At 36.6% G+C, this 17,637-nt stretch overlaps 1 protein-coding gene across 2 annotated transcripts in view; it reads left to right on the forward strand.

The window, feature by feature from the left end:
• PXDN (peroxidasin) overlaps positions 1 to 17,637 on the forward strand; it is an 88,846-nt gene that overhangs the window by 15,068 nt on the left and 56,141 nt on the right. For both annotated transcript variants that reach the window (XM_069805891.1, XM_069805893.1), the window contains exons 2-3: positions 13,578 to 13,649; positions 15,261 to 15,332. In XM_069805891.1, the coding sequence (XP_069661992.1) occupies positions 13,578 to 13,649; positions 15,261 to 15,332 (144 nt within the window). The remainder of the gene's footprint in view (positions 1 to 13,577; positions 13,650 to 15,260; positions 15,333 to 17,637) is intronic.

Genomic DNA, 17,637 nt, shown 5'->3' on the forward strand with positions numbered 1-17,637 from the left:
AAGAGGGCGCATGACTTAAAGCAAAATAGATGTGATCTCTTGAGGCCACTGGAATTTTAAATAACTAACAAACACACACAAGACTAGTAATGCTTATCTGGAAATTTCAGACATATCTGTAATTTGCAGCAATCCAGTTTACCAAGTCATTTTAATCTGGTCAATCCAGAATTACTTTGAGTAAAGAAAGAAGAAAAGAAATGTGCAGGGAAAGAAGTTGTAGGCATTTTATTTAATTCAATCCTAGTTTCAGCATGTGAGGTAAAGTAAGATGGGTGTTGATTGATACTACATGTTGCAGGATATGATTAAAATATATAAAGCAGTATTTTTTATTATTATACTATATTTATTCTCTTGGTGTGTTCTGTACGATAACTTTTTCCCTAATGAGGAGGAAGCAGGAATAGGAAATGAGTAGTAGCTCCAAAATGGCTTTCATTGTTTTTTGTTCATAATTTTGATGTTGATATTAGGATGGACATAGCAAGAATAAAAAGGAAGGAATAATCTTTGTTTCCAGAGCTCCCCTTCACTGAAAATCATTCAGCTGGGTAGTTAAAGGTTGAATGTCTTCTTGCAGTAGCTGCTTCCATTGCTCTTTGTAAGTAGAAGCAGCTTCTCTTCTCCCAAGAGACAGGAATGCACAGATGCCTTTGCTGAGGCTGCACTGATGAGGAGTGAGGAGATAAATATCGGAGGAGTCCTAACACAGTGCTGTCACTCCCAGGTCTTGTTCTGAGTTTGCTTTGCCAGGAGGAGGAGGAGCTGGAGGCAGAGCAAGAAAATAGTTCACTTATCTGCTCCGGCAGCCTGTTGTTAACCTCAGGAAGCAGAAAATAGGATTCCAAGAGCTGCAGCCTTTTCAGTGAGGTGACCTGGGATTTTCCATAAAGTGGAAGGAAGAGCCGTTGCTTTGTCTGAAACCAGGAAGCTGGTCTGCAGCCAAGTGATAGAGTACCTGAATTTTTGTTTCTACTCTTCATGCAAGCCAATAGTGCTTTTCATATTAATAGTAAAATGTCCTTGGCATTCTATAAGAACAAGTATCCAGATAAATTCTAACAACACCTCCGAGTCTGTTTGAATCTAATATGGCAAACTCTGTATTGGAAATAACTGGAAAGTACATAACAGTTGGAAATATGTTCCGATAAAATCCGCCTAGTAGAGAGAGAAGTGACGCATAGATTGACAATGAATAAAGGCTTTTAAGTCAAATTTAGATGTTATTTTTAGATGCAGTAATTCCTTCAATTTTCCACATCCTTTGGCTTGATGTTCATCTTGTATTGCAAGACTGCTTTTTGAATTGAAGGAGACAAAATGGGCATTCTTCAGTGAGGTCATTGGCATTGTAGATGCTGGATGTTATTTATTGGTGTAATAAATACAATGGAAGCCCACATGCACTGCATCAATGAGGCTTCCTGCCCTGAGGAGAGAAAAGGCCCCAAAACTGCACTGATGGGGAAATCACACTTCCATACTAGTATATTCGTTTACCTGCTCAGTCTGTTACTTCTTTCCCAGCCCTCACTCACATCCCTGTTTTCAGGTGTAGGATCTGCTGCTGCTGAGAGCTCGTTGCCCTCAGCTCTGCGCTGATGCTCACCCAGAGCGGGGTGTACCCAGCTGGGTACTCCTGTGGGAGAGGGGCTGAAGTGTCAGAGCTAGAAGGAGGCTTCAGAAGCTATCTGACATCTGGCACTCTGGTAAAACGCAGGCGAGTCTTCTGTATCAGTGCGTATTTTCTTTTATGAATATGCACGCTCATTTGCTTGCATTGCACCTGCATCCATTTTCCTGACAGTAAAGAAAGAAAGAACTAATCTGCCATAGAACAAAAGAGAAAAATCAGAAAGAATTGTGAGTATATTTTCCTGCCCACCCATATTTGAAGTTTTAGCATTTATTTATTTATTTGTTTTTTAATCTTTAAGAACTGCTGCAAAAGAAATTAACGTATGAACTTCAGTGCTTAACTCCTCTGGACCTGTTTTAAGAAAAATGGTCAGTGCTACTCCTCACTTAAAGCTGTTTACTTCCAGTGAGCAGAAACTGAAGATAAACACACCCAAGCTGGAAGCAGGGTGAGACTATCCCATTTTTAACAGTGAATATAGTTAACTAATAGAATGACTCGCAAGTCATTAGGTTTTGCTTGATTCATGGTCTTTTCGAATCACCATTTTATGTTTTTCTCAAAGGGATGGTTTAGCTCTGACTGAATTGCCTTAAGATGGGAACTTCTCTACTGTTATGTGACTTGTCCTGTGTGGGAGGTCAGGGGATGATATTTCTTTCTGGCTTTCAGTTCTTTCCTCTGAGAATATCAGTATTTCATGAATGTAGAGTTTACACTTAAGCAACCCTGTGAGACAGAGAAGTGTAGAAACATTATTTATTTTGCAAAGTGATAGACGGGGCAGGGGAAGACTAATTTACAACTATAGCATAAAAGCAGTATTTCTGTGGGTTTCACACAGAATTTCACATGACTATTAACTACAAAACCACACATAACTGTTACCACGTTTGTTTCAGTGGTTCATGGTATGCCATAAACTAGTCAGCTTCCCTTTTTGGTGTCTTCTTTAGCCTACTACAGAGAAGAAACTTTTTTTTTTTGCTTGAATAGTGCAGTTGAAACAATAAATACTGAGAACAAAACTGAGAAGAGGCTGCATCTCCAACTGTCGCTAATCCTCTAAATATATTTTGATGTATCCGTAGCTCTTTACAATACAGACTGTGCCATTAGTTCACTCTTTGCTTGATGCAAGACCTTAACCATCACGTATTTGTGGTAGCACAGCACTCAGGTGCAACTATTGTGCCCTATTTTATCAGGCATGGCACAAACGCAGGACAAGAAAGCAGCCCTTTCCCAAGGATATTTCTGTCAAAAATAATCAGTAATGAATCATATGGCTGTACTGTCAATGACATTTTCATTGTTTGGTTTTAGAAATATATCCTCCTCAGAGGAAAAAGACAGATTTCACGTGTTTTTGTTACTTCTTCAGACTGCAAAAATAGCATTACATCTCTTTGAATTCTACCTGTACTGTTAAAAGGAGGGGGTTTTGGTTGTGTGGTTTGGTTTGGTTTTGTTTTGTTGTTGTTGTTTGGTGTTTTGTTGGTTTTTTTTAAGGTAGCATGAGAATTAGAAACAATTATAAAATAAAATTTCTAATTTCAAAATACATATTTCTGTAGTGCATGGATTTTGGAAGACTCTGAAGGTGGATGACACAAAGAGCCATGATCATGGCAGAGTAAAATTGCCATGTATAATTCTTGACAATTAAGCCTACATGCCTAAAACTTGAACCAGCAAATCCCACTTGAGTCCTATTAATGGCACCGCATAGCTGGTTGAAAAAATTGGCAACAAGGGCAGCAGAGGGATCTACAGACTTAGTAAGACAATACTGTATTGCTTTTCATTGAGTTCACATTTAAATCTTTTCCTTTCAACTCTAATGGCAAAGTAATTGTTAGTTAAAACAAATCCTTAGTTCTTGGAGAAGGCTGTATCATAAGCTCTCCATTCACCAAAGCTGTATCTGATAAATATATTTTTTAAGACTTTTAAACTTGAACTCCCTTTCAACAAATCTTACATACTTGTGCAAATCAGGTGTTATTTTAATTAGATAATTGATAGAGCATCCGGATTTTATTCTTATTTTCATAAACATGGGTTTATGGTCAAGGTGAGTACTGCCAAATGTTCTGCATTCTTTTCTACAGATTTCAGTATTTTTGTGATCCTACCATTTGCTTTTGTTACTGAAATTATGGTATACTAAATATTATTGACTATGATACCCACTCACCATGTAATTGTGTTTTAGTTTCCCATCTAAAAATACAGTAGCTTTATTTTATGTGCTGAGTGCTGATGTAGAGATAATAAAAATCTCTCAATGTAAATTAGAGAAAACCGCATATTGTGTCTAGTAATTAGAATGGGGAAGAATTAATCCAGAAAATGAATTGGCAAGAAAAAGGAGAGCGATGTAATTTTGTCTGTAAAAGAATCACTTGGGCTAAATCTTAAAACCAGGCAAAAAAAAAAAAAAAAAAAAAATCTTGGTTCCTCTGGTATTCTAGAAACTTTTACGCAGCTAGCAGTGAGGATTACTATAAGTAGTGCTATAGCTGAAAGTGGGGTTTGGTTTTATTTTTTTAAAGTGGTGGCCTTCTCTTTGTTTGTTCAACAAAGTGACACATTTTTTTACAGGGCAGTAGTTAAAGCAGCATTAAAGTGCCATTGACATCATCCAGTTACTGCACTGACTTGATTATATAACCTCTTTTGTGCAATTTTCATGCTCTGCTCTGTTTGAATGTTTTTACTATGCTGATGGCTGTTTTTCATTTCCTGCTGGGATGACCTTGAATAAAAAAAGAGTAAGAATAAAGTAGACATAAGCAATGTAGTCTTGCTGGCATTTGCAGATCTTTTGTTCTGTGTTGAGAAACATAGTAGTTTGGCATTTATGGTATAGGTTATTTCTGCTGGGTAGTAATTAATCTTCGATGGTTAGAAAAAATTAATGTTTTTCTCTTATTTTGTTCTTTTGAATTTGCCAATGGCCAAGTGATCCAGTTATGACAATTCCTACCTTATTAAAACAACGGAAGAGAGCTAAACAAATGATAAAGGCAATGGTCATTCATTAACTTAGATTATTAATTTAACCTATTAAATGTAATAGATCTACAAATCTAATATTTATCTATTAAATTGCTCCCTCCTTTTTTTAAAGGAAAAGGAGATAAACTAGTTTGCACTTTTTTCCAGGTTCAGTATATATACTGCAGCTGAAGGAATTGTTATTTTTCTGTTTTGACGCTTCATGTTGCCAATCGTCATTTCATAACTAGCCTTATAGATGAATAAGAGTGCATTGTCTTTCACATACACATCTTTTTCAGACTTTTTATATCTCTCAATATAAGAAAGTCATAACAAAAAGAAATCCATCCTTTGAAAGTAGTTTGCATTATTCCTGCTGATTCTTACCAAACCAAAGCTAATGCCTCCTTTTAATTTATCAAATTAAAATAATAAAGATTATATTACCATACAGTTTAGAATCACATATAGAGGAAGAGTTTTAGCTTTAAATAGTTTTCACTGGACCTTTTAAAAGTGTCTAACTTTGAGGCAGGCAGTTGGGCATGGGGCTTGTTCTTTTATGATCCACACTTATCATTTCAGAACCTTTCAGTTTTTAAGGTACTTAAGACAGTACTGTCCTTTCAGATATTTCCAGTTTGCTGCTGTGGTGATTTTGCTTATCTGAGGAAATACCTCTGAATTTAAGTTCGTTTGTGTCCTAAATCAATGCCGAAGTACTGGTTAACCCTTGAAACAAGGCAATGAGATAATTACCTTCACTGCTAACAAAAAAATCAAGATTTGAGTTCATTGGTAAATGCTTCAGTATTTTTCTTTTTAATGAAGATTGATAATAGAAGTCATTAACATGTCAATATCATGTTTCAAACATCACGTGTATTATACGACTGTGTTGATTTCATCCACATTGCCTTTTTCTTGTCCAAAGCTAAAAGATATAAAAATATTTTCAATTTAAAGTATGAAGTCAGATGTTTTCAATATGATAGGCTAATACAAATACAAATGCAGATCTAAACTTGAGTTTAAATGCATTGTTCTAGTTTGCCAGTGGTAAATCTGATGCTTTGTCATTATTCTGTCTTGATGGATCCTGGTTTTGGAGGAACTTGGAAGTCCTACTTTTGGGGGAATTTTTTTTTGTTTTTCTTGTTTCACTTAGTCTGATTTTCATGTAGTGTTTCTTAGCATAAATGTATGAATGTGATTTATGATCTATTATATCTGAGAGTGGTACGCTGGAAATAGTCCTTCAGAGCAAAAAGTGTAACATGGTGTTAAGTTTGTTCTGTTGATTGCATCTAACATTATCAAGCAAAGCAACAGAATATTTTCATTCTTGGACAAGAAAAACTTACGACAAATGCTGGGAGATTACCCAGTTGGAAAATATAGGTGATGTGGAACAGCAGGTCTACCCAAAAAGTACTAAGTAAGACGTAGTCTCATGTCACAGAATTTTTGGGGGTTAGTACAAGCAATGAATGCTTGATTAGATGAGCTGCTTGTCCTCCTGAGCCTCAACGGTGAAAACACTAACAAATAAAGATATTATTTACAATTTATTCTTTAATCTGAGAGGGAAATAGGATTGATAGCCTATTTTTGTTTTGGTCTTTATCAAAATCAGGAGGGCTATAAACAGAAGATGAAGATACACATTGTGCTTAAAATTTTCCATTTGCATATAACTTTCTCCTCTCAAGCATTTTTTAATAACAGGACAAAAAGTGTCCAAAGCAATCTAAGTTCTGTCTCTTACTTTAGTTTAAGATTTTGCACATATCATTTTGTAAATCTTATTGTTACACCCTAGCAAACAAGCCTTCAGTTTTATTTTTGCTTTTATTTCCATCCTGCAGCCAGGAAGGTGGGAGATGGATAATGAAAATTCCGAATATTTTCAGCTGTCTTTGCTCTTACAAAATATTTTATTTAAAGTTAATGTTCTGAAAGCTTTTGCATTTGGATTTAAGTGCACTAGAATTAATTCATAGAAGACTGTGTATAATAAAAAACTTGCATAACCTTTAAAAATGGCAGGAATACTTGTAGTTATTGGTACTAGATTTGAAATCTGTGTAATTGCAGCATTTCTGTTAGATGTGAGTGTGACATATAGAGTTCTTTGCTAATGCCCTGAGAGTATGCTTTCATACATACATTATGTCACAAGATAAATGTTTTTAATTAAATCATCATATTATACAGTGTCTCTATATCCATGTTAGAATTGGCTAATTATATGTAGAGAGAGAGAGAGACACATGGCTATAAATGAAGCAGTAGCTTAAAGGGTTTTTTTTCCTTTTTTATTAAAGATCTTAGTATAATGTTTTTGTGTCATGATAATTTTTTCTGACACAAATTAAAATTGAAAAAAATGGAAAGCCATTTCCTACATACTCTCTCTATAGCAATGAAGGGATCTCAGGGAAGTCCTCCAAGCTGTAATAAGCAGCAGGGTACCCAGTCTGCAGGCAGAGATGAGAAGGACATGGTCGGGCTCCAGCAAGCAGAGGGGGAGCCCTGGTGTCCTCCTTCCTGCTGCTGCTCCAGCAGTTCTTATAAAGAATTTGCCCATTTGCCCCGCGTAGGACAACACCTTTTCTATTAGCTGCCGATTAGTGAGTGCTTATTACTTGACATCAAATAGGGGTAATGACTGGGGATGACTTGTTTTGGTGTTGAGTATCCACAACTTGATCTGCAGACTGCCACCTTTTGAGGTGCATGACAGGGGTACATGACGTTGTCTTGGCAGCCCTACTTTAAATCAGTTTGATTTAGAACAGCTCATGATTCTTCTTAGTTTGATGAAGCAACAGAATCTTTAAAAGTCAAACATATGCAAAATCAGAATTAAGATTATTAATCTTTTATAAAATTGATGAAATGTAAAGCCTTAACTCTCCTCCCCATATGTCATTTTGCAACAATTTAGAAAACAAAAGAATAAAGGAAAACTGCACTTAATGTATTTTTTATAAAAAAGTTACAGTTTTAATTTCAGTGCATGGTTAGTTCTGAACAAAAACAGTCCCTTCTCTAAAAGGGATTCCTGTATTTCAAACAGAGAGTGATATGAAACTTCTTTAATTGACTTTTCTTATAAGTTGCTTGATGTTTAAGGTCAATGTATTTGAAAGCTGTATTGTTTGCTGCATATCCTGTATGAATTTCATATTCCAAATATGTATTAATGCCTTTTAGTGTTTATTGCTTTATTTATTTTATAAACTACTATTTTGTAAACTTGCAAAGAATTTATATGCCCAAATGTTGCCTTGCCCCATCAGGATGCATTAACAGAGAACCCACAGTTTTCATTACGGTGCACTGTCAGTACTAACTTTTAATAGGGCGTTCTGGAGTGCCAGGAGCTGCCACAGGAGCATTGGATTGTATGGGACAGTAGCAGCTGTGTAATGTTTTTTAATATTTATATGTTTAGAAGTTTTCACTGGTTAGATAAAAGTATTAAAGTTAATTCTCAGTTCTAAATTGGAAATAGTTTACTGTTGTTACGAATGGGCAGTCTAAGGTGGGGAGGCAAATGGACGCAGTTAGTTCAAATAAAGAATTTATTAGGAACAGAATTTATTTCTGTCCAGACAAAAAGTGTCTGCAGCACAGTTCTCATTTGCTTTGTCACAGAAAAGAAAACATACAAATATTGTATTTGTTTACATCCCATACACCTAGATCTTACAGATTTTCATAAAACCTCGTTCACGTAACAGCGCATAGGAAGCCTGCTAAGCGACTGTGCATATGCACCCTGTTTGCTGCGTACTGCTTGGTGTGTTTCCTGACCCACGGCTGTTGGCGATGCTGTGGGACCCCGACGGTTCCCAGGCGCTGGAATGCGACTCTCAGGGGCATCCAATTGCTAAATTGTCAGCGTGCTCCCTGGCACGCTCTTGGCCCACACAGCGTCGTGCTCTGCCGAACATTTCCTGGTCCCACTCCGTGAATTAGCACAGAGCAGATGACGTGGGGCCAGGAAAATAATCCTGGGAGTATTCAGTTTACTAGGCGTCGTTGACATGTTCTTTTGTTTGTGTTGTTCAAGGGAGATGTAATGCTTCAAAGTGACAGGCTTAGCTTCTGTGAGAGTCTGTGTAGTTGAAGTGTATTTTCACAACTTAAATCGTTGAGCTGCAGAGGGTGCAAGAAGGAGGACAGTGGTAACCGTTAGTATTTAGGATGTTTTTGTGAATTGACAGAAAAACGACCTTTAGGGCTTTTTGTAGAAGGGAAAGGTCGTTTTCATTGTAATTACTCTTTTTTTATATATGTATATACACGTGGCTGTGTTTGAGAATGAGAGCCAAGAGATAACACTGTTAGCAAAGACTTTTTGGAGGTCAGGCAGAATTTCTCTGAAGGAAGATGCTTAGGTACAGGACCACAACTTAAGAGAATTCAATACAAGAAAGCAGCAGTAGCATACTCTTCCCTAAAATATTATTATGTTGTCTAGGCATCATTTTACGGAGTAAATATTTTCACTGTGAAACACATAATACAGGAGACAATCTGAATTAGGAGTTCGGTGTACTAGATTTTGATTTGAAAAACTGAATGTATGACATTTTGGTTTGGATTATTATGCAAAAGTTATTATAGTAACCTAAAATCCCGTGCCATCATCATAGGTGTATGCATAATTTTTATTGGTTGTTTCATTTATTATTTAGAGATTAGGGAGGGGACAAATGACAGTCAGCAACTGGCGTGGACTCCCTCAGTCTGCTGGTTTAACCTTTTGCTGCACTCTGGCCGGTCAGTGGAAGTCGGGCTTGCTAAGCCCCGAAGCACAGCACGCAGCCAGGATGCAGTCAGTTTGTAAGAGCAAAATGGGGAACAACGAAAAAGGTGAAAGAGAAATGAATGGGCATGGAACAGGCTTTTGTGAGTAAAAAGTCATGTGGCAGCATGGTTGGGCAGGAACTAGTCTGAAAAAAAGGGACAAGAAACCTCATCATGCTGATTAATCACACGTTATTTCAGCAGCACAAAGTGTCTTTGAAGGTCTGGATCATAATGGCCTGCTTGAGCTACCCTTACTCCTTTTTCAATCTAACACAGTCCTCATTCCTGCCCTTCACTCTCCAAGGGGATGTTTCCCTGCGCTCCCCTTGCTGTTACACTTTTCCTCTGAGCTCCTCTCCTGTCCTCTGAAATGCGGTCGGTTCCCATAAGCTGGACATGGGGTCTCCACCATGGGAGGATGACATTTCAAGCCTGAGAAATGGTACTCCTGTTTCGTATGGAATGTGTTGTTGTCTACAATGGTATGGCAGTGGTGACTGAGGCTTTTTAACTTTTTTTTTCATCATCTACTGAAACCTTAATTGCCTTTGAAAGATCTGGTGGCTGTCTGATTCTTCCCTGTCTCATTGCTGTTTGGTTATTTCCATTTCTCAGGGATTTATAACTTCAGGCTTGTTTCTAATCTCAAACATCTTCCAGAATCGTTACAGCCACTCCAAATTTGCTAACATATGCAAACTTGAAAAGCTTATTTTTTAGTTCTACCAACCTTGTCTTAAAATATTTAGTACCTTATGGCAGATTTCTGCCCAAATCTACCTGATACAACCTTTCAGTTCAATAACTAGTCTTTACTTATCCTCTTTTTCCCAACCAGTTGAACACTTGGTTTACGGAGATTTCCTTTAAACCATATTTCTGTGTTTTGTTAATGTGAATGGCCTGTATCAAAACCCTTAAACTAATGTATGCAATGTATACTCTATTTCCTTTATCCACTTGGCTTATTATCCTGTTATATAAGTAAATTAAGACAGTTTGACAGAATTTCTTCTTGAGAAATTTACAGTGGTTATGACTTAACTTTTCTGTGTACAAGAAATACCTCATGAAGTATAATTATATTAATTTAGAGAACAAAAGAGGTTGTGTGTTCTTTATTATGAGCAGTGTTTGTGATCAGCCTCACTATTTTGGGGGATTTTGTGCTGAAAAATTAATGAAAAAACTTCAAGTTAACACTTAGAAGTGTTACTTCCTTTGAAGAAAGAGCTCCCCTTTGAAGGAATGTACCAAAATTGTAATCCTACATTTTAGTAAGATTAACATTGTTTTTTCTCCAATTTTAATGTAATTGTGGTACCAACTTTAAACAAAACATATAATTAATCTTTATAAAAATGTATCATCATCATAGCTTTCTATGGTATCTACTTAGAGATACCAAATGCACTGGGCTCTAGAGAAAATTTGGGTGCTGTGCTTTATTACAGCTCTTTTTTAATACCTTTATGCAGAATGAAAACGAATGGGTAGGGTTTCAAACGATGTATTATTTAGTCTTAACAACTTCACGGGAGAAGGGCAATAGTGTCAGGAGCTGGGATAAAATATCACTATAAGCGGCGATAGTAAAATAATATAAATTATTTTGATTGATGTTGCTAATCCCTAGTTATCCTAGCAATTTACTGCAGAATGGATTTGATACATCAAAAGGGTCCTCATTTTGATGCTGACTCAGAGGACCAGCTCCTTCATTGCATTCGTGAAAGTTACGTACTTATTTATCAGCTTTGCTTCACTGTAGGGAATTGCTTTTCATATGGATGAATGTATGGGGGGGTTTTTTTAGCTAAAAAGACATTCTGCATTCTGTCTATGCCTAGTTTGGGTAACGATTTATTTTTAACTGTGGAACTTTAAAAAAGAAATATCAATTTGAGAAGTCCTGTGTTGTTTAGGAGCTAAATATTGCTAGTTGTAATGGTATTTTGAGGCTTTTGAAAAATTCTCAGTTTCCAATATTCCATTAATGAATATTGGATTTTTGCACTTTTGATTATTTTAATCAAAATTAAAACACTTCCTTGAAACACAATAAACTTTCAGACAATCTAGAAAAAGCTTCAGTAAAGTGGAATGTCATGTCCAATGATGCTTACAGAGGGATCTGCTGTATCTTCTGTCAGTGCAGGCTACGACATTCAATGGTCGTGTAGAAAATCTCGGCACCTGAGATTCAGTGATTCATAGGCAGCATCCCTCTCATCAGGGGCATGTGTGTTTCGTATGTGATAAGTGAGTATTTCTTGTGTGAGTGATGAACAAAAAGTAATGCTGTTTAGCAGTAACTGAAGAAGGTGCTTTGGTAAAGAACAAATTCAAGCTATGAAAATTTGTGCTTCTAAATCTGGAAATCCTCAGTTAAGCTAGGAGTTGAGTAATGGGGCCGTCCTGCATGTCTACAGGCAGTTTAACTATGCATCTAAATAAGGGATAGCAGTTTACATCCCTCATTTATTCCAGTCACTGATCAAATATTTTGGTGGAGTGTAATGCAAACAGAACCACATGTCTAATCCTTTCCTTACAATGAACAGTAGGCCACATCCTAAACCACTTATGTAGAAAAAGTCCTTCTGAGGCCATTATTCCAGAGCTGAATAAGCCCTGTTGGGCTGATTCATGAGGAATGATGCTTAAGTATGCTCTTTGCAAAAGACTTCAGGCAACTATACCCTCCATTACGTACAGTGGGGTTATATGGGATTAGTATGCAGCTGACTTTTTGTCTGCTTTTCTGTATTTCCTTTGACTAAGTACCAAATTCCCAAGAGACTTATTGATGCCATATTACCCGTTAAAACGCAGTGCATATTTATGTTTTAATTAGGACTGCTTTTGGCGCAAAGATTGAAGTTATGACGCGTTTATGTCCTACTTTTGAAAGCAATTGGTAGGTGTGTGTTCTAGGAAGGACAGTGCAATAGGTGTGATCACAGTCTTTCAGATTTTACTTACTTTCCGTTTGCTTCCCTTCTGTTCACTTGCCAGAGACCCTAAGGTCCTGGTGTCCTTGGTCTGCTGCTAGGGAGGAGGACAGACCTGCTGCCCTTCTTCCTTTCCCCTGGGCCTGATCTCTCCTTGCAGTCCCTCTCTCACCTGTGTGCCCTCCCAGGAAGCCCATTCAGTTTGCTAATCAGGCAGAAAATTATTTCCTGGGTTGGTTGTTTTTTTTTTTTGCATGGGTTTATTGCTGGTCCTGAGTTTCTGAGCCACTGGGGATACAACAGCCAGTGGAGGCAAGCAGCAAGACCGTGCGACTCGGGGCCGGGGGCGGACAGGAGGTGGGTGGAGGTGGAAGACCCTGCCGCCTTCCTCCAGCAGCAGAGAGTGTGGGACTGGCGCGGCCACGGCGTTTCCCCCGTCCCCACGCTGCTGCCGCCTCGCTCCCTGTCCCTGCTTGCTCTGCAGCGCCTCGCTTGAGAAAGCGGTTTCGTTCTTCTTGGAGAAGCTCTAATTAGGCTATAGATCTAACAGGAAACTGAAGGCGGTAAGACCATATGAAAAACTAAGAGAAAGTAAAATTAAATAAGAGCATAAATAGCTTCAGGCAGCCGGATTTACAGGTTGTAAAAGCAGGACAACATAAGGCACTTAAGCCTCCTTACCCAAAACAAAAGAATGGAGTGGCTTAAAAGTCTTGAAAGCTGTCTCTTTTTCCTGAGCTTTTTTCTGATCCCAATTTTTCTATATCTGTTTATTTACAAGCATTTTTATTTCCTGTATTATTTACAAGCAGCTTTTAAAATACGGAGTCAGTTCAGTTTAGTGAAATACAATTCATCATCCCATTACAAGTTGCTCTACTGTGGAAGAGAACATCCTTCATGCCCATAGGTTCAGCTTTGATGCAGCCTTCAGTATTGACCGCTGAGGCTGGGTTTGGTCAACCCTCTGCTTAAACTTGTCAAACAGTTTTTGGGTTCGTTTTGCCTTCTCCTTTGGTCAAAAGCTATGGTTTGTGGATGGAGGCTGGTCACGGTCGTCACAAATGACTTTCGCTTAGTTCGTTTTTTCACATGAAGAAATACATAGATGTTTTTTATAACATGATTCTTCCTTCTTTATTCTACAGAGACCTAAGATTTAATAGGATTAAAGAAATCCAGCCTGGAGAGTTTAGACGGCTTAAAAACCTGAACACACTGTAAGTTCTTTTTCAACCCTAAGGCCCTTTCCCCTTTTGATTTAATATGATTAATTTGATAATGTGTCAAATTTGCTCACTGATCACAGGTAAGTAGTCTCACAAATTTCAGCTGTAGTATTTACACAGGTGAGGGAAGTGGGGTTCAGGCCCAAAGGATTTGAAAGCAAAACCAGCCTGATTAAAATAAAAAAAGAAATTATTTACATCCTCGTGTTTTATTAACATACTTTAATTGGAGGTATGAGAAATACAGGGCTTTACTGTATACTTTTTCCAAATTGTGCAAAATTACTTTCGTGGAATATGACATGATAAGTTGTGGAGTTACAGCAAAGCTGTTCAAAGGCTCAGATGTACAAGTGTGTTGCAGTTACAAAAATATTTGACAAACTAATGTTTTGAACTTCCCTGTTCTAACGTGCTCACCAGGACTGGCAGAAGTTGGAAGGTTTTGTTCCCACTGAGCTGCCTTTTATGGAGGTCTTTGTTATCATATATGTTTGTGAAGAGAAGTTTGTGTTTTCTAAAGGACTTTTTACAAACTGTAGTGCAAATAGTATGTGTATTGTAGTTTTAAGTTCGTATCTTCTTTGTCATTACTTCAAACATCACTTTTGAGACAAATGCATGCATGTTTCTCTTCTCTAATATATTAGCAGACATGAGGAAGAAGTAAGATGGTTATTTTTACTTTTAAATGTACGTAATTTATATATATATTACAAATTTGACTGTTTTCTAGAACAGAAGTAGTGTGTGAACTGAAATACAGTAGTAATATCAGTGAGCTTTGGATCACTATTATCTATTTATCTTGCAAGCACATAACAACAAATGTATTGAGACATCTTGTAGTGTATATTCACACCAGAATAAATGATAGGATGTTCCCCCAGAAGTATATTGTCCAAATCTGTGCTACCAAGATGTTTTTACCAGCTATCCCTACTTCCAGTCACTTTTGATCATACCTCTGTTTGCAGTTGATCCCCAGTTTTGAATTACAATTTCTCAACCTCAAGTTTTAACTGTCCAAATCACTGATCTGAGATCCAGTAGTCCCGGATAAAGACAGGATTCGTTAAGTTTGGATTCCCTTCTCTTCATAAAACCACTGCGTGAGGGATGAGTGCAAATCTGTGAATAGGCAGTTGTGTTCCTGTATGTTGTAAAGGGCCCAGTACCCAGAATATTGCTAAGCATCATCTAGGAACATTCACTTTAATGCCCCTGCTAATGACAAATTTTTGTTAACAGTGATTTTATCAATTTCAAACTGATGTGTAGACTTGAGACCAAGATTTTTTTTCCCTTCATCTTCATCTCGGATACCTACAAAAAGCCACATTGTATCAATTTTTAGATTTTTTTTTTTCTTTTTTTATTTCTGTCTATTTTTTTCAGAGTTTTCTCCTGCAGGGCAGTGACTGAGCAGCTGTAAGCACGTCACTTATTCTTCTAACAGTTATGGTTAGGGGAAAGTGTTTTCTTTTGTTATTTTTTTTAAGTTTTCTTTTTAATGCTACATTACACCTGCTGTTACACTTTTTTTTTTTCCCCTAGTGTGCCTGTATGTTAAAATCAATGGCTGTTTATTTCTTTTTATAGGCTTCTAAACAATAATCAAATCAAAAGAATACCTAGTGGGGCATTTGAAGACCTTGAAAATCTGAAATATCTGTAAGTTAAATGAATGTCACTTTTTGCATCAATGTGTAACTGAACTTCTTTAATGGGAAAGTGTTTTAATCTGACTCGGTATATCAGGAGATAAACTGCTTTGAAAAACTGTGAAATTAATTTATGGGATGGGGCAACTGTGAACCTTTGTTTCTATAAATAGGTGCTTTGAGATTTGCTGATATAAGACTGTGGTATCTGTAGGCAGTAGATTTTAAAGGGCTTGCTAGTTGCTGTTTACTATATGCAACTTAAAAGATAATATAAAAAGGGATATGTTGAAAGGTTTAGGAAGCCACCTCTTTAAGGTTCACCGAAACCTTCATACAGGTACTTTTTAAGTTTGTGTTTTGAAAAGTGGTTTAAAAGCAGCTAGTCCAAGATTTGTGTCTGCAGAAGCTTGTAACTTATATAAGCTTTTTAACTGCTCCTAAATAATTCACTTATCGCCGTATAAATTCATAAGAGAAAAATTAAGTCAAAGACAAAATAGAAAAGTACCTGTATGATTTGCCGTAAGTTCTATGTCTTCAGGCACCCTGTATATTTTAAGACTAACTCCTCCCATTTTTAACAAATATATCAAGTGTATTCATTATCCGAATAAACAAAAGGCATCAAAAATGTTATTTTTATCTGTATAAAAGACTAAAGCTGAACAGTAAATTGTCATGGATTCTCAGGTCTAGTCTCTGGAGTCCACCTTATGTAGTGTCATGTAGAAAAGTTTCACTCCATTGTCTTGGAGTATTGATCATTGCTTGAATGCTGTACAGGAAAAAATGGTCACTTTGAGATTTCATTGTTTTGGAAACAATTCAGAAGCCTTATTTTCCATCTAGTTTTCAAGAATGCAGCCTGAATAGCTCTAAGGAGGTGGGAGAAGGGAGGAAAACAAAAATCACATAGTTTTGTGCAGACACATTACCTGGTTTTCCAAGCTGTGTTTGATTACACTTCCTGTTCTCATTTTTAAGTGTATTGTCTTTCAGTAATAAAATTCTTTTTTCTATATACAATAGCAGGAAAAAGAATATTGAAAAAACTATCCCAAATGAATTATTAAAGTCCATGATGTTTTTATTTGTTACAACATGTGTTTGTATGGTGGACCTGGTAGTGGAGTACGTCAGGTCTCCTGATTCAGGATGGCTAAGCTTCTTTCCATAGTCAGCCACTGTGCAAAAATACTAGTTGGTTCTTATTAGTTCTTTGTTTTCACATGCTTGCCTTTGCCTACCTGTAGTAAACCTGAGATAAAACTCAACTGTGCACTCTGTTCAGTTCAATAAAAGAGTGAAAAGAGATAACTATGATTTGTTTTCATATACATGTAGTAATGTTTATCCAATCTATGTTGTTAAGAGGAAGATCTTTTCCTTTTCTCTTGTTCCCTGGAAATTTGAATATAAAATTCAATGTGGTAGGTCATTCAACTGCAGAGAGCTCTTCTTTAAAGCCATCCCCCATTTTGCTAAAATAAACTTTAAGATCTTTTTGCCTATTTCAGTGGCTGCGATATAAATGTTTAGCTTTAAACTATACAGTCTTAACGTTATAAAAATGCTGGAACTGGTCAGATAATCAATGTGGAAGGCTTAAATGTACCAAATACATACAGTTCAGCTGTGAAGATTTCAGCTAAGTACATGCTAACTGTATTCTGTGGAACAAAGGGAACAAAACAGACCATTTTTTTCTCAATAGGATCAACTGAAGTAGAAATTAGGAGGGAGAGATTGTACAAAAGTTAGAAATATTGTTAAGAATTTCATATTATAAAACCAAATCATCTGGAATAATTGAGGTTTTATATGGCCTGATCCTATGGATATTTGCAAACCTAACTTGTATTGTTGTGTTTCATAAAATGAGATCATTGGTCCATGATGTTAGCTGTGTTCTTATGAGAACTCAAGTACTGGACTGCAGATGGTTCTGAAAATATATAATTCACTGAGTAATTTTAGAAAGCCTGTCATTTCTCAGTGGCTTTTATTTAGCGAAATATAAGTGTATATAAATATAAAATGTAGAACTATTAGTAAATATGAATATTTGACTATGTATAAAAATACCTGTAACTATATAGTTATATATAAAATATGTAAGTATAAAACATGATACAGTATATAATAAAAAAAAAAGCCAGAGTCTGAGTGATTAGATGTCAAGGCCCATTCCTGTATCTCTGCTGAAGATCAGTTTTTGTGCTTTCGGACAAAACTTTTTTCCAGCAAGTGTCAAAGAAGGCCTAGCATTTTCAAATGGTTCTTTGTACTATTTCTGAAATTGAGCTTGGATT

This window comes from Haliaeetus albicilla, chromosome 18 (assembly GCF_947461875.1).
Source record: "Haliaeetus albicilla chromosome 18, bHalAlb1.1, whole genome shotgun sequence".
Taxonomy (NCBI): domain Eukaryota; kingdom Metazoa; phylum Chordata; class Aves; order Accipitriformes; family Accipitridae; genus Haliaeetus; species Haliaeetus albicilla.